We start from the raw sequence: 20,906 nt of genomic DNA on the forward strand, positions 1-20,906 counted from the left end.
TTTGCAGCTTAGGGTTGTTTGCTATTTAGTTCTTATTTTTAGTTAGGAGAGCAACAAAGCAAATGACAGAAACCTGAAAGGTGCGAGACTGCATCAGAGTAGCATAGTGTACATCAGACTTGTTTACTTCCTAATGCTGCCGTAGCAAAGCTGTGCGAGAGCTGTGCTTGAGGAAGGAAAGGCACTTCAGAGAGCATAGCTAAGCAGCCAGCATTGTTAATAAATTTATTTGCATTTGATATGCGGTTTTGGTCTGTTGTGGAGAAATGAAACTGCTTTTTGCTCAGGACCTGTTTAAATTTTGGCCTGGTTTACAACCAATTCTTAATCCTCTTTGTATTTTGCAGTTGTTTTCTTTTTATTTCCAGACTGTAGCTTGTCTAAACAATCTGCTTGTTGTATTTAGCTTTTAATCCCTCCATCTAAAAATGACTTTTTGGTGAAATCAGTCAACTAAAAATCTATTTTGATTGGTCTTTGCTCAATTCAAGAAGGGATTAGCACTTCTCAAGGAAGATTCAAGTGTGTTTGCTAAAACAGGGTAGCAGCATAGTGTTGCAGAATGAGCTGCATGTTGTTTGTCTAGCACTGCACAGGGACTGTGAAAGACATCAACTCACTAAATGACAGATTCCTCTGGATAAGAGCAATATCTGAGAAGTGGTTTGGCTGCTAGAAGTTCTTTCCTTACAGTAAGATTTAAAATAAAGACCCTGATAAGTTGTCAGTGGGCTTCTATATACCTTTTTATAACAATGATGGTGCTGAGCCTCTTCTGTGATTTGCCTTCTGATTCTTCATTTCCTTGCTGAAACTACCGTTATGGAGGTGTTATCGTGTGTCATTCTCCTCAGCACAAGCTGGTTTTCGCTTGTGTGTGGAAGGATCCCAACATATTCCTTTTTGCCTCACAGCAGGGCTGACTGCAGTATAAACCACCTAGGCGGGGTGTTTTGGAGATCCTTTAATGAGAGGTGTACAGAAATGCCAGTTCTAACCTGGTATTAAAGTGGAAGATGGCTGACAGCACAAACAGGCTTACCATGGATGTATTTTAAGCCATACTACATAGGGATCTTTGAAAGGTCAGTTGTCTCTCAGCATTGCAATTTTCATGTAAAGGAAAACTGAAACGGAGCTGAAAACATCAGTGCTGTCAAGTGGCTACATAAAACTGGGAAATGAGGCTGCTGAATTTGCAGCTGCTTGTATTGTAGAGTGTAACTGGCTACTAGCTGCTTTTCAGGAAGGATTTAACACCAGCAAGGTGCTCTGTCCTTCTCCCTGCATGGTGCAGGAGGGTTGGCTGTAACGCCTGAGCCTTTCAGGTCCATGTTGTCCATCATCTCGCTCCATAAACTTTTGGGTAAACATGTTGAATGAGTTGCTTTTTTCCATGCGAAAAGTTACATTTGCTCCTCTCTTCAGTCTGGATTACAATGCTTAAAACGTTGCTCTTTTAAAATAAGACTGGGACAGCCTAGGGGAAAGTAATTTAGACGATTTGCTGTGTAAAGTTGATGGGTGGATGATGATTGGATTGTTTTGGTTTGGTTTTGCTTTTAATTTTGTTTCTGGGTGCTTCCTTGCTTCTAAGCTATGAATGTGCGTACGGCTGCATGTTCTTAACAGTCACCAGATCTTCTGGCTCAGTGCCTCTGAGCTGCAGGGTAATGAACTCGCCTGTGTTAGCTGGTTTTTGGAAGTCACTTTCTGCTCCGGTGACTTGGACAAAGTGCCTTTCACTCTTCCTGTCATCTACTTAAAAAGCCCTTTGCTTGACTATGGAATGCCATGGATTTAGACAACGGATGATGTAGGACACCGATTGCATCAGTGAATGATTCACCAGTCCTGCTGTGTCACGGAGCAGGTTTCAAATAGTTACAGGGTCGTGGACGTAAGAGAATGAAGTGACCCGAGGAGATGCAAGTCTCTGCCCTGCCAGTGCATTGTTTTCTGCTGGCATTCAGATGCCTGCCTGTGTGCTAGTGATGGGTGAGGAAGAGTGCTTATGTTTGAGCTCCTACATGTCAGGGTTCTGGTATCCTTTTCCTGACTTAGGTGGCATCTTTCTTGTCTGTTACCTGTAAACATGCCTGCTCCTATGTGCATGTGTACGTATTTGTGTATGCACACATACATCCATATATACATATACACACTTTTTTTTTTTTTCCACAGCACACAAGCATACACGTGCTTGCTTGCTGATAGAAAGGGGACTTTTCCCCCAGACTTGTGGAAGTTGGTGGGAAGTTAGGCTTCAAGCCTAGTTGTTCCCTCCCAGTTGGCACCGGGAGAGAATCAGGTCATTTGAGGTGAGCAGGTTTCACTGTTTTCCTTGCACATGTTTCCCTGCAACAGTTCTGTCAGTGTCTCTGCCCTCCCATTGCTTTGGGGTAGGAGTCCTTTAACTGTTGGATCCAGACTCCCAATTGTGATATTTTACCACTCCTGGCAGGTTCATTTGTGTAGACTTTTAGCAGAGTTACGTCCCAGCGAGGAAAGGCAGACGTGTGGTTTGACTGGGTCACTGTCACTGGAGACATCACAGTCTTGGCTGTGTGCTCCCAGTGACAGTAGAGGGGCTGAGTAAAAACATAGAAGCTGCAAAATAACATGGTCTCAGGGAAATGCAACTCAGTTCTTTTGCGTATGACTCAGTTATCTTGTGTATGATTGTGTGATGAATTCAACCCTTCAAAGCGTGTAGGATCAGAAAGTTCAGAGTGCTTTACACTCCTGAGTTCTGGTGCACAGTCTAAAATCTAGCTTTTCTGAGACATGCAGCTCAGAAGAGGCTTGCTGTCAGGGTAGGAATAGGACAAGGGTAGTTAACGTTCTGTTTTCTATAAACCGTATCTGATTGTTTCTCTCTTCAGTACTTTCCAGGAGAGCTTCCTGAAGGTGAGGAGGGTAGAGAGCCCTTCTAAAAAATCAGGGCTTTTTTTGCTGTCTGGTGTTGTATCAGATGATTAGTGGCTTGCGGGCTTCAGGACTTTGAAGCTGGAATATGGTTTCTGGGCCCTGTACTACACTTCTTGTGACCCTGTCTTCCTGCAACCTTATAAGCAAGTTTGGTTGTCTGTAGTGGGAAACAGACTGGGTGTGATACTGGCCTCTGTGTCCAAGCAAACTGTTGGAGAGCAGTGCAGTGGGAGGGAAGTGCCTGGTGGGCCACTGGTGGGAAGTGCTGTGCCCTTGCAGTAGCGTTCTGATGTCCCTTCATCCCTTCTCCTTCACTGAAAAACCCAAGAACTGTCCCTCCACCCCTGCATCTGAACATGGGGAAGCATGAGGTTCACCTTTTGTGGAGAATTTACATGTGCTGTGGGCTCAAAAATTAAATACAGAGAGGATGCCTACACCTGCAGGTGGATGTTGCATTTAAGTATCTTGCAGAATCTAGGCCTGAAGGAATTATGCTGTCAACTCCAAAAACTGGAATTTTGCAGTGTGTATCTAGGTCAAAAGACCCATGAGAAATAGATATATTAGAGGGTAAAAGAGAGACATTGAGAGCACATGTAGGTGTTCTGTTATCTAGAGAGTAGTCTCTGGGGATTACGGTGAAACACAAAATAGCGATGTTAGTGCTACGAAGAGAGCAACTCCTACTCCAATACGCTGCATTCAGTCCTCCTGATTGTAAACAATTGCTCTTTGTTTTCCCACAGACCTTATTTTGAACTCAAGGCAAAGTACTACGTCCAACTAGAGGTACGTATGTCATTCAGATCCACCTGAAACTCTTCAGTGCTTTCGGTAAATACTGAAATTACATCTGAAGTGCTCCAACAACTGTGTTGCATTTCTGTACAAAAGCAATTCAATTCAAAACCTCTTGAGCAATTTGCTAAGCACATTTTAAAGATAAAAGACTGAGAGGCTTTTGTTTCCTTGTGCGAAATAAGAGTGTTCGAACCCTGCTGCTTACTGCCAGAACCGAACAAGTATGGTTTGACTGTCCTTACTATTTGCAGTTTGAAGTCTCTAGGGTTTGTTTGTTGTTGGTTTTGGGTTTGTTTGTTTGTTTTTTTCCCCTCCTCTATGTTTTATGCATCAGACTGTTTAACTGTGCTTGAGGTGGTCTTTTCTGTTCAGTGGTTGGGTCAATTAACAGAACAAGTAACCTGCATGTAGTACTCAAGCATCACACAGATGTGAATTTCTGATTTCGAGTTTGGCAGAAGTGGGATTTGGGTTTTGGCTGGATAGGCTGCCAGGGCTTTTTTTGGCATCTCTGCACTGCAGTCTGTGTGGCACAACGATGTCTTGCCAATGCTTGGGCACAGCATATGTCTGGCAGGGCACAGTGGCCCTGGTGTGGGCACAGCAGATGTGCATGGGATGGTAATTCCTGCTATTACAGCTCCTTGGTCTTGGAACTGCCGGGGTGGGAGGGCAAAGGCACGCTAAAAACTCAAACGCAGGAATCGCTCTCTTTCTGAGTGACTTTTGCTGCATGTGGCTTCCAAAAAGTGGGAGCCTGGCTCCTCTGAGTTGAAGGGTAGTGGCTGGTGCTGTAGGCGTGTGGGATGTGCACGGGGTCTAAGTGGAGCACGTTGCCTTGCACTGTTGGCCACGGGTGCAGGAAGGCTCCAGTGGGTGCTAGGTCAGCAGAAGCCTAGATAGAAGAAGGTTCCCATTCCTTGCCTGGGGTTCAAGGTATGCCCCACACCTTTTTTGTGAGCCCTTCCCTGGGTTGTCTGAGATGCAACAACTCTTTGTAAGCCTCAGAGACTCTGGCGTGCACCTTTTCCTTGCCAGGATCCAGGCTTGGACTGCCCTCTGCTCCTCTGTCTTGCCTGCCTGGGTAGCCATGGTCAGCAGCTGCTGCTGCACAGAGCTGAACCCTTGTCTGTCCTGGGCTGGGTGCCAGCCCAATAATCCCTTCTGGCTAGGGGCATCTTTTGAGAAATCTCCTTTTCTCCACAGCAAAGGCCTGCTGTTTTGGGGCCCTCACTTCTCCATGACAGCTGCTCAGCGCCCTCCTGAAGCAGGCCGATTGTGTAAAATATAACACAAAAGACAGCACAGATTGCTTTTAATGTACAATGTAAACCAGAGTTTTACAGATACACGGGCAGTGTTTTACCTTTGGGAGACCGGCTGTACGATGCTTTTGCCCTTGCTGTAAAAAGTGGGGTTTGTGCCTGGGGACAAGGAAACTGCTGTATGGCAGCTGTCAGGGTTAGAGGCTTTGCTGCTTTCTGCTCTGCAGGTTTAGTGACTGAGAAGTGATGGGTTTAGTGCTCAGAGGAGAGTGAGGCTTAACTCCTTTAGGGATGACCCACACCCATGCTACGCCCTGAGGGCAGGGGCTGCGAGCAAACCCTTAGGGGCGGTTTCAGGATAAGCAGCAACTTAATGTTGCGTTTGTGTTAACGAGAGATTCTCGTGTTAACGAGGGGATCCCTACTCTGTGCTTAGTCACGGGCCATAACCACACTGCAGAGGCAGTCCCAGCCCCTGGCTCCTGTAGTTTGTCTTGCTGCAGTCTCCTTAGCAAGTGCCACTGCTTGCACTGGGGTGCTCTTGAATTAAAAACTCTCCCATCACCTAGATACCAACCCTGGTTTAGGCTAGCTTGCCCGTGCAGCGCTAAATCACATAACGGAGGACTGCAGACTGTGCATCGTTCGTAATGAAGGCACACCTAATACCTGTCTTCCTTGTTAGCAACTGAAGAAAACAGTGGATGATCTGCAGGCAAAACTGGCCCTGGCAAAGGGAGAATATAAGACTGCCTTGAAAAACTTGGAGATGATCTCAGATGAGATTCACGAGAGGAGACGGTCTACTGCCATGGGGCCTCGAGGATGTGGCGTGGGTGCTGAAGGAAGTAATACCTCAGTGGAAGACCTGTCAGCAAGTAAACCGGAGTCAGACACCGTCTCCAGTGAGTACAGAGCGCTCCCGTGCCTGGGAATATCCTGTAGGCATTGTAAGAGATGCTGAGATGAAGGTTGCTCTGTGTGTTCTGCAGTTTGAAATCTGCTGGCTGTTGTGGGACTGTGGCTAACTTGTTACGCTTCTTGTTATTATAGGAGTGGATTGTGTTCTCTAACGGCCAGTTTACAGGGGGAAGGGATATGAGGTGAAGTGCATCAGCTGTTCCCTTAGCATCACTATTGGTTTTTGTACAGTGCTGTGCAAGAGGAACAAAACTAAGGCACCAGTTAGAAGAAGCCCAAAGGCTGAACGTGCAGTTCCTTCATAGATGCTGGTGTGTACTGGTGCCGAGGCCTCGTAGGTCCGTGGTATGGCCCATCTGTGCTGAGGGAGCTGGGAGACAGCCCGTGGCTGGCCTCCGTCCTCTGCCGTGCCAGGGGTTTTCTCATGAGTGCTCTCTCACTCAGTACTGTGCCGCTTGGACCCAAGTTGCCACTGCAAGCGAGGGCGGTGTCTGGGACAGCTGATGCAATGGGGTTTTGGTGTGGCTACATGTCTTCTACTGTCCTGAGGCTGAGCCCTTCTGAGGTAGGCAGAGATTGCCTCTTTGGATACCCACAAGTCCCCCTTCCTTGCACAGAAGGTCTCCCAAAAGCCTTAGGTGTAACTGAGTTGAGGGTTTCCTTGTGCTGAAGGCGTTCAGGGGCCTGGTATGTAGAGGCAGAAAGAGCCAGGAAAGTTAATTCAGAGCAACCGGTTGCTGGCCCTCCTGGCCACCGCCGAGGCTGCAGGCAAGGACTGGCAGCTCGGGCTTGTCCCTCTTTGAATTGCGCAGCCTGACAGAGGTGGAAGGACTCCAGGCTGCGTCTAGTGCCAACACAGACCTGAATTATGACAGGGCAGGACTAGTAGCTTGCCAGACATAATAGCCAAAATAGCCTTGACAGGTTAGGCTCTCATGCATGGTCATGTGTGGGGAATTTACACCAAGGCTCTTTTATATCTTAATTTCTGTCTGCTGGAGTTGAATAAAACACCTCATCATCAGCAAGAGTTTCTTGGCCCTAGCAGATGCTCCTCTGCGTTATGGTAAGTTTTAGGTGGTGATGAAGCACAACAGTTTGTTGTGCTTGTTGTAGACTGGCTGGTATCAGGGCTTCTTGCCAAATAGAGGACTCCTGTAATTTGAAACATCTTATTCGTACAACCTTTTTTTTTTTGCTTTCACTCTCTGCAAAGTTATCCATACTGCTCACCATATAGCAGTGAGAAGAAGGGCTGCTCCACAGTCATGGATTTGACGTTATTAAAAACAAAACCCAAACCGCAATAAAGTGCCCTGGAGGGGGTTCAGGAGGGTGGATCATGCTGTTATCCATTTGGTTTGAAGCCTTTTAGATCACTTCTGCAATGTTTAAGTACAGCTCTGCAGACTGCAAATACAGCAGAAAGAGGCTGAACATCTCTGCAATAACCATGACAGTAGCTGCCTCTATTTGCACCCTTCATGTCCAAGTGGTGCGTATGAGCCCCAGGCTGCTGGGGTAACAGAAGGACAACTTTGAAACCTCTCCTTTGAGCTGTTTTGTTAATGCTTCTGCTCTGCTCCTGCTGCTCTTTCAGGGTGGTTCTGAGCCTCTCTAACAATGGCAGGAATCGCAAGGAGGTGTATTTGAAGATAACCTCAGGTCACTGTAAATGTCGTCCTGTTCATGGGACTTCTTCAGCTCAGTGTGATTCCAGCACACACTTTTGTTGTGTAGAGGCTGGTGCACGTAAAAAAAAAAAAAACCTTCTGATGCCAGTGGGGCTACAGTTGTGCAGAAGTCCTTGGTTCATAGGTCCCCATCCGGCAATGAGCCAAAACTGAAAAAATGTTTAATTTTAGCAAAATCTACACCCCTGTGTCGCACAAAATGGAACCTTCTTTAATAGCTTCCTCCTCCTGTTGCTAACAAAGAGCCTGCAGCTTAATCTAGCCAGAGAGTTTGGAGTTGGTTTGCTTTAATTAGAATTCAGATCTAAGCAAACATGAGCAGGGAAAATTATATATGTGGGTGGGGCTTTTTTTAATTTGGTGTTGCTTGGTGATCCTCATCCAAAAAGAGATTTTGGGAGTTTATGCTGGATTTTAACTGCAAAAGTGGGAAGATAAGGTAGAAGAAATCTGCCCCTGGAGCTATGTCTTTCTAATTAGTGCCTTAAATAACCAGGAGTCTGTGCTGGGATCAAGGGCTGGCTGAGGCGGGCACAGGGCGCTAGGCCCTGGCCTAAGTTACGTCCTGAAGACCAGAAGTGGACAAGGCCAGCTGGGCACGGGGCAGCAGGGACAGCAGAAATCCAAGAGCACCTTGGCATGAGGAGCAGTAGCTAGTGTAGAGCTGGTCTTGCATGGCATGGCTGGTTAGTTCCTCAAAGTTAGCTGGTTCCTTTGCTGTTCCCTCAAAGCAGAATCAGGCCTTCCATGGTCCCTGTATGAAATGTTGGGTGAAGGCTTTGCAATGGGGGCGGAGTAGGAGAAGAGGCAGCCCGAGGGTTAGCAGTGTCTGCGTGTACAGAAGATGCAAACCTGAGAAATGGGTGCAGGAGGCGGGTAGGTTTGCTAACTGGAATATTTTTTTGAACGTTGCAGTGGCTTCAGAAGTGTTTGAGGATGACAACGGAAGCAGCTTCATATCTGAAGAAGATTCAGAAACTCAGTCGGTGTCCAGCTTCAGCTCTGGTCCTACAAGTCCCTGTGAGCTGCCCACTCAGTTTCCTCCCACGACGCGACCGGGAAGCCTGGATCTGCCAAGCCCTGTATCCCTCTCGGAGTTTGGGATGATCTTTCCTGTCCTCGGCCCCCGAAGCGAATGCAGCGGGGCATCCTCCCCCGAGTGCGAAGCTGAAAGAGGTACGCACAGCTGGATACGCCCTGGCCCAATGTTTTTCAGCTTTATAAAGGGAGCAGGAAAACCTTCTCAGCTCCCCTAGGCATATCGCCAGCTCACTGAGCTCTGACCCACTGGCCGCTCCCTGGGGAAGGGGGTTCTTGAAGGCCCTGCGTCCCACAGTTAATGATGACATCTAAAAGGTTTGAATTATTCTTCTCCTGACTGGGAAGGTTCCCCAGTTCTGTCTCAGCGGAGGGGTCCGAGGTTTCTGATGAAATAAGTGATCGGTGGGATTCTGATGGTACGTTTATTTTAAGGAAAATCTGAATTTAATTTTGCTTTCTAAATTGCTGTTCTGCTTGCTGAAAATCCTGCTTTCCAGGAAAAAAAAAAATGAAATAACGTGCCAAAAGGAACCTCTCGCAGGCTCTGCCAGCCCTTGCTGACAAATTCAGACTAGAGGATTACCGCCGCTCTGGTGTACTCCAGCCTAAGGCTGTTTACACTGTAATTTGCTGATGCAGTGCACAAGACAAGGGCGGCTTGGAAGGCCAGCTTCGATTTTGTTAAAGCATCTTGCTCCTGCTCCTCTGTTTTTTTTTTTTTTTTTTTTTTGTGCGCTTTGGCAAAGGAAGCTGCAGAAGCACCCGTTTGAAGCTTAAGTTGCAGAATGAAATCCAGGTTTAACATCTAGTTTAATCCTTTCTTTGCAGGGGATAGGGCAGAAGGGGCTGAGAACAAGACAAGCGACAGAGTGAACAAGAATAGGAGCAGCAACAGGAGCAGCTCCGCTGAGGGGCTGGCTTTGGATAACCGAATGAAGCAGCTCTCCCTTCAGTGCATGAAAATCAAAGAGGGAATATGCGCAGGCAGAAAAGCTGCCCAGATTGGCTGAGTCCTTCTCGTGCCCTGTCCTGATTAATGGGAATATAAATATTTATACATGAACTTCTAAGTGTTTGAAGAACATTGTGCCAATAATATATGCCAAATCTTAAGCGTTTACTCTAAGAATTTAAAACTGCACTAAGAAGTCTAATCGATGTGGAGGGCTGAAGTTTTTATTCAGTAAATCCTTTGTAGGCCGGACAAGTTATCAAAGGTTTAAGCTGTGCTCGTATTTCACAGACTTTGTAAGTTGTTTTGTAGCAGCCTGGCTGAAGCAATAACTAGTAATGTTCCCGTGTAAATTCATGCCAGCAGGGGGTCTGAAATTCAAGCCAGACATTTGCAGAGAGCGGTTTGGCTTCAGTTTTGTAGAATGAAATTCTCTTTAGATACAGTGGATCTCTTGAGTATAAGTGGCATATTCTTTAAACATCTGTATTTGTCTGTATTATGCTGAAACTGTAGAAATATTTTGTATACAGGAAAACTGTTGCATGTGTGGGGTCTAAAAGCCTTCACTCTTCCCTTGGTGCTCACAGAAAGGATAAAGATGAGTCAGGCCTATAAAAACTGCTGGTAAGAGACAGACAAAAGGGGATGGTAATGCTCAGCGGTGGTAGGCCCTCGCTAGCCACCTTCCTGAGTCTGGCTTGGACTCTGAGGGTGATTCCAGTGACCAAAAAGAGTTGACAGGCCCCTCGCCCTTCCCCTCCCCTGAGAAGTGAAGTATTATTTTTCAGCACTCTAAGTGTTTTTTTGCTCAAAGATGGGAGTCATAGATGTGTCCAGGACAGTTATGATAAGGGATTCGTCCTTGAAATATGCATGAAGAAAAGGAATTGCCAGTGTAGATTGACAATGTGTTCTTAAGCTTCTCCGTAGGTTGTACTGTGTGGGGTTTTATAACTGTTAAAGGGACTTGGGATTTTAGTATGCCCTAGAGAAAGTGTTCAATAAAACTAGAAAGGGCATGGGCATGTTTTGCCAGCAGCTGTTAGGCAGTAGTAGTGTCTGGTAATTATGCTAATAAGTGGTAGTAAAAATCCTAGGACTCTTCAGTTTTGGTGGCTAAGCGTTTCTGAAAGCACCATTTTATCTAAGATGTCGGTTTATATTGTTAATTTGGTGGGAATTTTAGTATTGCCCAAAGTATTTTCTATTCTATGTTTTTGCAGTCCTGTTGTATTTTGTCCCTGCCACAGCTTGTGTATCTATTCTGAAAGTTAATGTAAAATTCTTCACACTACAGTAAACATTTTTGTTTTCCATATTTCATTTTGAGTCTGTGCAAGCTAAGTGTATCTCAAGCACCAAGAACCAGATCTTCTCCTACAGCAAGTTCAGTCTTTAAATACCCACTTCCAGTCCAAGATTGCAGCCTGCTGTCACTCTGGTATTGGAATCCTTTGCAACTGTTACCGCCTTCCGGCTTCCTGAATCTCTGCATCCATGATTCACTTTTTTGTTCTGAATTGTGCAAGACCAGATTTAAAGCTTTCCGAAATCCCTTAGTGTACAGAAAAGAGGAAGGTATTCTGTTACCTAACACCTCTGTACTTCATGCTACCGAAGGCCATGCAGCATTGGAGGTAAAGAAACCTGTTTTCAGAAAATTAGATTCAACACACTATAGTTGTTAAGCTGTAAGAGCTTTAAATATTTAGATGCTGACATCGTCAAAGACCTGAGGGCTGAACTGTGCCACTGGTAGCACTTCCCAGCACAGTAAATCCTTAGGAAAGAAGTCAGTTGGTGGTTCTAACTTCTGTTGTGACCAATACCTGGGGAAAAGCTGGGACTGGCAGTATTAAATACAGTGCCACACTGTATTAAATGTTTTTACTTAAACTTGCATAGTTAAGCTATTATCTGTACTGCATACAGTTAGAAAAATTAGCAGAAGTATTTGTGGTTGAGTATCTTATTTTTGCAGACTTGCCCGTCAACCCCTAATACACTTTCCTGGGTTGTTTGGGTATGTTTTGGGTTGGTTTGTTCATTTAACCTCTTTCTCTATCAAATTTCCTCTCATCTGGCCAGTTCTTACTGGAAACCCAAACTCCCTGTAGTTGGGCAATGAATTACTTTTCTATTCAGCGGGATATAAAAACAGTTGTGTGTGCTGCCTTGCATATGTCCTGATTGGATTCAGCTCCCAGCAGGGTAAAACCATCGATCAGGAAGTATGAAAAGGTGTGAAACCCACCATGCTGTTACTTTTACACCACGCTTCTGCAAGGTTCGGTTAAAGATCTTGCTGCAGCTGCCTTCCTTTGGCAACCCCCAGACACGGCAGGTAACTCACCCTTCAGATGCACAAGCAAACAGGCAGAACTGCATGTCTAATAAATTAATGGAAAACTCATTTTATTTTAAACTTCATAAAAGCCATAATTATAAATATGACAAACTTAAGTGAACATATATCACTGTGGAATACAGGCAAATGAACAAGCTTTCTCCAGTTAGAGCTCTTTCTGCATTCTGAAGTGTAACATGATGGTAGCTGCCTTCATGGGTATAAAAATAAGTCTCTGGTCTATCAAAGTATACGTGATCACTTCAGCTGCCCTGAAGTGAGAATGTATAAAGCAAAACCTAGGAATTCTACTTCTCTTTGGTATTATCAAAAAAATATGTCTTTTTTGAGGAAGCGATGAAAATATCTACTGAAAAATCTCTAACTTAATTCTAAATAGCTGGCTGTTGAAACACCGCATAGATTGTGTGGTCAGGTGCATAATTACTGTACAAAACAGTTACATGAAACTTGCATCAGGAAACTAGGACTGAATCTGACTCCTGGGGAGATGGGATAGAAGCTGTTGATACCCCTCATCCATGTACTATCACTCACCGAGTCTTCAAGAACTGATGGATTGTATTAACCAAGGACTAATCCGTGTCTTCTGAACAAAACAAATTGGGGGATGTGTGTGTCTGGGGGGGGGGTGGGGGGTGTCTCACCCTGAGCTATAAACAGCAGCATCATGGGGTCTTGATGGGAGCTTTAAGGTACGATTTAAAAAAAAAAAAAAAACACACACACATAAATCAAAACAAAACAAAAAAAACAAACAGAAAGAGCTTTGCAGTGCATAAGGAGAACGTAAAAACTTCTGAAGAGGCTGGCTCCAGTTATCCCTCTGCACCACTGATTGATAGAGAGTTAAAAATGACTTCTTTGTAGTAGTCTTCCCTTAGTGAAACAAAGCAAGTGTAAATACTCTTAAAGCCCCTTACAGCAACTGGCTTTCACTTTGTCATTTATGCCCCTCATGCTGGAACTGTAGTTCTGAACTGTACAGTGTGCAACAAGCTGCTTAGGAGGGCAGGATGCTTGGTGGTATATTTTATGAGGCTTTGTATGTTAATGTTTAAAAGCCTGAATTGCAGATTTACCAGCAGAGAAGATTTAAGGGTCAAGAGGTACCTGCCTGTTTAACTAGAAGTAGAGTTAACATGACCCATGTATCTTTGTTACCATCTGACCTGCTGTGCAGATATTTCAATTTTTGCACACGTAGGCCTTCTTCAAGTCACACTGTGACAAACTTGTCACAAATTTCCTAGCCCAGATGGTCTTTGAGAGAACTGCAGTCAGAAAGGCATGCGTTTTCAAAGGCATCTGTTTTCAGTGCCCTTTTAAAGCTAGACATTTGTTAAGCAGCTGTCTGACAAAGAAAATGAAACAAAAGGATCTTCTACTTTACTTTCTGGAGAGGGCTATTAGCAGACTTCTACAGGAATAATTTTAGCCCACAGATAATATTTCTGGTGCTCCTGCAGCATGTGTGCTTAGTTTCCCAGTGACCAAATGGCACCTGGGCTCTAAAATAAGATTTAAATGCTGCCTTTTTGCTTGCAAAACTGCCAAACCAACCTGAATGACAAAGAACTTCCTATGGCTGCTTTAAAAACACCCGCTCCCCAACTGTCAAATACAGTCAATTTTAAGTCTGCTATTTGTAAAAAGACAAAAAATAATGCATTTTTAGGATCAGTGAGGTAGTTGGTGTTTAAAAAGAAAAACTTGGTTATCTTTAATCCTCTTCAGAAACAATGTACGTAGATCTTCTGGAGGAAGAGCACAGATAGGAGGCTTCTAAAATATCATATTCTGGACTAATCCCACTTCCACTATTTTCTTAAGAACTTTGACCCCACTCCTATTTATGGTACTAGCCAAGCGCTCATATTTCATTCACGGGCTTCAACTTAAAAGAAAAAGGTACCTTTTAGAAGAGGTTTTGTATAATGGGATCAGCAAGTGCATTTCCTGAGGCTGTGGTTTATTAGGGGGAGAGGTTTAAATGATCCTTCTCCCACAGACTGAATACTTATAAAAATTAGAGGAATAAAACATTTATGTGCTGGGATGCAAAGCAAATGGGACTACCTCAGTAGATGCAGAGAATCTTAGACTGTGCCTTTAGATGAAAGCCTTTCACACCTGCTAAACAAAGGGGGTGCTGTGCTGTCAGTACACTGCTGCTGGCTAACCTCCTGTTTTTACTCCTGATCTAGATGAAGCTAGATCTTACAGCTAGTAGGAAGAAAACCACAGAGTACTTTGTGCTGTAATATTGCAGACTAGAATAATACTTATATGAAATAACAGCTCTCAAAGTACACGTAACGTGAGTGAAGCTACTGTTTTTCATCTAGAAATAGCTAAAGCCCGAATCTTCCCTTTCCTTTGCTCCTATATACGTATTCTAGACAAGCTGAGCACATTTGTCTGGAACACTGCATGCTCAGCAGCAGTAAATTTACATATAGATGTGAGAACAAAGTTCAATGCCGAAAATGTTCAAGACAGCAGCACAAATACATAGTAAAAGCTATTTGGTCCTGAGACTGAAGAAGCAGAATACACAAGAGTATTTTTTTCTTACATCTTTACTTTTAGGAATATAATCTTAAACCCATATACCCTGTATTTTGGGAGAAGAGAATTTGATTGTTAGTTCTTCTCGTAACTCACTAGGCTTTCATTGGAAGTGTGTAAAAATTGCAATAAATTGAGTTCTGCCAGTTCATTTGCATATAAGCACTTTAGCCTGTTCACAAGCCTGTTAAACAGTGCTCGCTCCAATACCATAGCAGCAAAAACCACAGCTGTCTACCACAATTAACGGGAAAATCGGTGACTCCATGCTTTTAGCTATTCCTTCGAAGGTAATTTTCTTTTATGCATGTGTATAGTAAGAGTTATTCACCTGTTCTCAGACTGTAGGGCAGATCGAAACCGCCTCAAACAGTAATGCACAGATCTGTCCCCTCACTGCAGCTGCGATACCTTAAGAGGAGTAGCACTGTTAAAATCTAAGAAAAAAGGACCCTCTTGTTGAGGCAGGAATGTGGTGGGGATAATGTTGTAAACGCCAGCAAGTATGTTCTCCACTTCCAAGTAGCAAAATCCACACCTATGATAAAAGAAACTACCTGTTAGAACTAAGATCTGAAGTATATATCAAGCCCCTAAAACTTCATTAGGTGAGTATTACCTGTAGTCACCACTGCTTTTTTTCTGAAAGCCATAGGAACCAGGATCTCCTACTGTCGAGACTGTGACGAGTTCAAAACCAACGCTGTATTGCCTGCAGGTGACATGACAGACAGTTACTTTAGTTAGTTGGGTCACTAGGATTTCCATGAAGAGGGCTATTTATTAAGAACTACACAGTATAACTGGATGACATCTGAAAGTTTTGTCACATTTGTGACAGAAACATTAAGTCAAACTTAACCACAACATGAACGTAGAATTTGGAGGAAGATGGAACACATTTCAGGTTTGAAACTAGACTATATGGAAAAATGCCTGCTACAAGCCTCCCTCTGCATTTAAGCAGACTTCAAGGAGTTAGACTTGTGGTGACATACTCCTATGCCACGTGGCACAGATCCTGGGCTGTCAGAAGAATCAATGTCAGTGATCTCAGCAGAATTTCTCATGTTGCACTCATCTTGGGACAGTTTGTCTAGTACCTGTTAATGCATGTGACAGGCACCACTGCCCCTGTCATTCAAACTACTGATCTGCAAGTGCAGAAAAAAATGCATACAAAAACCTGCTCAATTAATGGAACAGTAGATCTGCACCTTTGTCTTCATCTTCATTTCATGAGAGAAGAAGTTTCCTCAAAGACAGGAGGATGGATAAAGAAGTGCTGCCATTTTGTGGGGCCCACTGTACAGCTTTGCAAAAGACAAACACTTGACTGCATGTCAGGAGATGTTGCCATTTAAAAGTGCTGTCTTTTGAGGTAGATCATGAACTAGGCCAAAGGAATTTGGCCTGCATAGGTTTAATCTATTGGAAACTAACAACCAATACTTCTCCTGGCCTGCTACTGGAAGAGCAAAAGCACTTTTCTGGAGCTACTGCATAGGCCATTTCTTGAGAGCCTGTAAGAGTTTAGTATCCTGCATATTAGCCTTACTATGAAAGAAAAGGAATTGTGATTGTAACTAGTATTAAGAGGAAGAAAAAGTCCTTTGTACTTTCTTCCCTTCAGTGCAAGGCCTAGCTCTGGTCAGACTCCAAAACTAAAGAGAGAAAAAAGGCTCCTGCTTTGCTTGTAAGTCAAGGATTTCCTCAGTAGCAAACATGTAGGTTTAAGTCACTATTGATGGTGAAGTTAGAAATGTAAACAGTGCTAAATCTGAGCCACCTTATCTTCTGGATTTTGAGGGAGCTTCCCATGCTCCCCATGAAGAATACTGACGAAGCTTTATCTTTAGCATGTAATACTCTCGCTGTGTTGATGCACCCTTATTCCCTACAAACCTTGGTCCCCGTAGTTCAATTAGTAATGGCCCATTCTTGTCCAGCTGGAATTGATAAATGGGGTTATTTTTGTAGGTGTCTCTGAAATTTCCACATCCTCCAGCACTGTGACCTTTCCACTGTCCATTAACCTGAAAGAAGTCATAAGTACAGAAAATACATTATACCCTGAAGATCTGTATACACAAATAAGACTAGAGCCTTCTCTCACTTTAGAGATCACTGACTTTAGTACTCTCTCCTGATTTTTAAAGTGCAAATGAAAGACTGTGTTAAGTATTCAGAAAGTTTCACTGCAGTCGTCTACCCACCTCAATCAAAGCTTTAGATCATTTGTAAATGTATGGTGTTTTCAGCTTATATTTAATAAGTGACTGTTTTTCACTAAGACAAATTGCATCTAACCAAGGATCTATATTCCCATCTATCCCATGACTACTGGGCTACGTAGATTATTTTTTTTTCCACTCAGACACACCTCCGTTGTGCTAAATGAGAAACAGCAGCAGTACAGGAAGTACAACACTACTTGTGTTATAACCTTTTCTTTTGAAATCACTGCATCCAGCACTGCCCATTCGCCTCTTTGCACTCTGAGAACCAGCATTGCAGGGACAAGGTATCCATAAGGACATTCCGCAAGGACAAAGACATACAAGACGAAAAACCCTGCTCAGACTTTGAGAAACAGGCCATCTGTTCACAAGTTCCTCCTGCTAGTCATTAAACTGAAAGGTTAGACTTGTAAGACATGCCAGGCAGTCGCACAAATTTATAGCCGCAATCCATTTCTCCTGTTACTTCCCTCCCCCTTCTGTCAAATCAGCAAGGAGCAACATTTTTTTTCTTGTGATTTAATTTCTCTACTCAGTGTCCAAAAATTTCAAACATTACATGTTTGGGAGCAAGAGGGATTTTCGCCTTACGCAGGAACCTAAAACTGCTGGTTTAGGTTCCTGTTAGCTATCCAGGCCTTTTCCACCTCCGCTGCACTTACTTAGTTCCAGGAATCCTCCTAGGGCTTGGTGAGCTCCAGAGGTGACCACTCAACTGCAGCATAACATATCTACCAGAATTTGCTTTGACTGGCAAACTATGAATTAGTTATCTGCCTGTTTTTAAGTGTGATGACTGCTAAGAAAGCACCAAATAAGCATTAAGCACAGGTAACTAACTTTTTGTATTTAATCACAAAGACAGAGCTGACCTTGGGTAGACAGAACATGCCTTTTATTCAAATACTAGACAGACATCTTCAAATAATTAACACGAGGTTTCCACATACTTAATTTTCTTTTGAAACATGATACAACATAAAACACATGTGCTGCCTCAGAACAAGCTGGTCACCTTCAATGAGTTTTTGATCTCTTAAAGCATTCCCCCAAACTAAGCCCAGTTTTTAAGAGCTAAAAAGGACAACGGTTTCTGGAAGAAGCAAGCAAATCATCTCACTGTTCCCAGGAATCTCTCTAGCCACTTACCGTTCTCCAAAACGGGCTAGCTTCAAAGGGCAATTCCAGAAATAACAGCTGGTGCGAAACACTGTCTGAACTCAAGAGCCTAGCTGTGAGCCAGCGGGTCCCCCTGACCACACAACGTAACGTAATCCTTGGCTTCAGGCGCCAGTGTCCTAGAAAACGGACTGTTCCGCTGCGGCTCAAACTAGCCTTGTTCCTCCCTGAAGAGGTTACTGTTTGGACAGAAGACTTCTGCCTATAGTAGGATTCCCCAGGGTATGGTAGGTACAGAGATTAAAGTTAACAACTGCTGGCTTATACTTTCTTGAGGATAAAATTGCTAAAACATGAAAATACATGCAAGTTACATTACCCTGTCAGCTCTTGGTTATATTTATACTTCAGCTGAAGGTATAACTGCAGCTCATGTTGACAGCTGAAATATGAACAGCAGCTGGCCTCCAAACTGCCTGGGCTTCTGACTTAACTTCAGTCAAGTTTTTTGCTCTTGCCCCTGCTGCTGTACTCTCAGGGAGTGTTTCTACGTGGAATGTACCATGGGTATATTGCTTTGATCCTGTTTGGCAGTGCAAGTGCTTATCCCAATGATTACAGACCTTGGAGATGCCTTAGCAAAATTTAGGAACAATAACACATTGTGGTATTGCCATCCTAAGTCCATTGGTCACAGTCTTGCTACTGGTGCCTTTGGTTTACCATTACTGACTTTGTCCCATCACGTCAACAGTTTTTCCAAGAAAATTATGTAATTCTCTCACGGGAAAACGAGCAATGCTTTTGCAGGGTTTTTATTCTGCAGTAGTACTAGCACACTCTGATCTCTGCAGTGTAATTACATATTAGGGTACAAGTTGTTATTCCTAAAGGCCAGTCTCTTCTACAAAGGCTTTACAGTTTATTTATCTGCAATGGTACAGCTCTAACAACACGCACTACAATGGAGACGGAGCTTACGTACCACATGCCGGTGAAAGCTAAGCCACCATCCATAGAGTGGTGTGAACAGAGTGAGCCAGCCCAAGGACTTTTATGTTGGTATGAATTATGCTCACAGTGCAGCTAATTGTTTGGCAAATTCTATGTAACTTGAGTACAGGATTGGTCTTGTGCTAATGATGCTCAGATTGTTAGTTAAGAAGCTTCATTTGTTAGAAGATGGCATAAACTGAAATTTTTGAGGAGTAGTATAAAAATATAGTTAAAAGCCTTGTACATCTCAAATATGGAAAAGCAAAACCAGAATTATTATCCATTGACCCATAAAAGAAAATATTTCTTTACCCGTTTGGAAATGGTGTAAGGTGTAGGAATCTTGGAAAAGGTGAACTTGCACAAGGAATACACCTGTGTTGTAAAAGAAGCAGCTGGTCACCCATTCATCTTGCACTTTTCATATGAAATCATGACACGTTAAAAAAGCAGAATGGCCTACACATCATTTTGGCCCCACCCCTGGAGACATTGAAGGTCAGGCTGGACAGGGCTCTGAGCAATCTGATCTGGTTGGAGATGTCCCTGCTCCTTGCAGAGGGGTTGGACTAGATGGCCTTTAAAGGTCCCTTCCAACCCAAACCATTCTATGGATTCTATACTTTTTAGACACTTGTTAACTACATGCTTAACTACATGTACTACTCATCGGGCAACCCCATCTGAAACTAAAAATCCAGAATAGTCCTGGGACTAACAAGACATAGTTCTGATTAATTTTTATTTTTAAAAGCAAATTGGAAACAACCTGCATTTTTTTTTTTTTTTAGTAACAAATAGTCATCTAGCATTGGGACTAATACCTGTATGCAGATATTAATTTTTTATTCTAGGAAATAAAAGTTTTTCAGCTGATTTCATTACTAACAGTTCATTACTAAAACCACACACACTATATTGTCCTAACTACAATGGAGAACATTATCAAGCACTTCTCCAGTGGTTCTACTCCATCGTTCATAGCTTCCCTCCCCAAAATAACAATAGCCATTCAGAACCACACTTGTTTATCAAACTTGCAAATAAAAGGAGAATTTATAGTTTATTTGTTTACATTCATTATGAAATCAACAATACATACCCTGATGGTGTAATGGATTGTGTTTTGTTTCTCATACTGGGACACCACTAAGGTAAACGTATGGGGCCCTGGAGAGGTCAGCTTTATCTTGGTCAGATAATGAGGACTGTTGATCCGAATACCATCAATATATGGAGGAGGATCAGCTGGAAAAGAAAAAGGATGAACACTTCTCCTGGATAAAATAATCCCCCAGCTTGGTAAACTTCTTAGCCATTTTATATCAGTGAATTTTTCCAGAATAGTCAGACTGTTGGTACTAAGGTTAGACTGTAAGCAGACTCGAGTGCTCTCAAGAGAGCAGATCCTCAAGATTTGCTCATTAAAAGGACAGATAATCTTAAGAGCAACTATTACTTTCAGGAGAGGTACATCAGACATAACAGAACACAAATTCTGCACTTTGAAGTACAGCTTAAATCTCATTACTTGGAAGTACTGTTTATCCATCTCCCACCAATGTCACTATTCAAAGGAGACCTACTGTGATTATGTTAAAATTTAAAGAAAAAGATAAGGAATGTTTAGGCACTCTTTAAAAATCTGACAGTTCCAGAATGCAAGCTGCCAAAATCTTTGGCCACTGGGTAAATAAGATTTTGAAACATCTTAATTCCTTTAACTGACACACACTTTGTCTCTCTCTCAATCTCTCCAAATGCTTGTGATCATTACACAGATGTAGTTGCATCCCAGAACCAGTGCACACGTGGTACTTACTATAAACATCCCAAATAGAGGCCAAATAACAAATTACATTGTCTAATTGCAAAAGCAGCTAACTGGTTCTTTCCAGACGTCTCTTAATTTCAGTGAAGCACGAACGTCTAGCCAATTACTTCAATAAGCCCAGGACCAGTTCCTTTTATTTTCTTCCACAAAGCAACGTGGGAGAGGGG

At 43.2% G+C, this 20,906-nt stretch overlaps 2 protein-coding genes across 9 annotated transcripts in view; one reads left to right on the forward strand and one right to left on the reverse strand.

Annotated features, from left to right (window-relative positions):
- The window catches only part of SH3BP5 (SH3 domain binding protein 5), a 51,748-nt gene extending 40,814 nt beyond the window's left edge, over positions 1-10,934 (forward strand). The window contains exons 6-9 of the mRNA XM_086742793.1: positions 3,681-3,723; positions 5,686-5,905; positions 8,531-8,791; positions 9,485-10,934. Of these exons, the coding sequence (XP_086598919.1) occupies positions 3,681-3,723; positions 5,686-5,905; positions 8,531-8,791; positions 9,485-9,666 (706 nt within the window). The 3' untranslated portion in view covers positions 9,667-10,934. The remainder of the gene's footprint in view (positions 1-3,680; positions 3,724-5,685; positions 5,906-8,530; positions 8,792-9,484) is intronic.
- Positions 10,935-13,199: 2,265 nt separating this feature from the next.
- CAPN7 (calpain 7) overlaps positions 13,200-20,906 on the reverse strand; it is a 32,067-nt gene continuing 24,360 nt past the window's right edge. For 7 of the 8 annotated variants that reach the window (XM_086742791.1, XM_086742786.1, XM_086742785.1 and 4 more), the window contains 5 exons: positions 20,008-20,153; positions 19,218-19,280; positions 16,456-16,586; positions 15,170-15,262; positions 13,200-15,088 (listed from right to left, as the gene is read on the reverse strand). In XM_086742791.1, the coding sequence (XP_086598917.1) occupies positions 14,944-15,088; positions 15,170-15,262; positions 16,456-16,586; positions 19,218-19,280; positions 20,008-20,153 (578 nt within the window). In that variant the 3' untranslated portion in view covers positions 13,200-14,943. The remainder of the gene's footprint in view (positions 15,089-15,169; positions 15,263-16,455; positions 16,587-19,217; positions 19,281-20,007; positions 20,154-20,906) is intronic. The other variant, XM_086742792.1, reaches the window with a different exon arrangement.

Source organism: Chlamydotis macqueenii, chromosome 2 (assembly GCF_036417535.1).
Source record: "Chlamydotis macqueenii isolate bChlMac1 chromosome 2, bChlMac1.mat, whole genome shotgun sequence".
Classification (NCBI taxonomy): Eukaryota; Metazoa; Chordata; class Aves; order Otidiformes; family Otididae; genus Chlamydotis; species Chlamydotis macqueenii.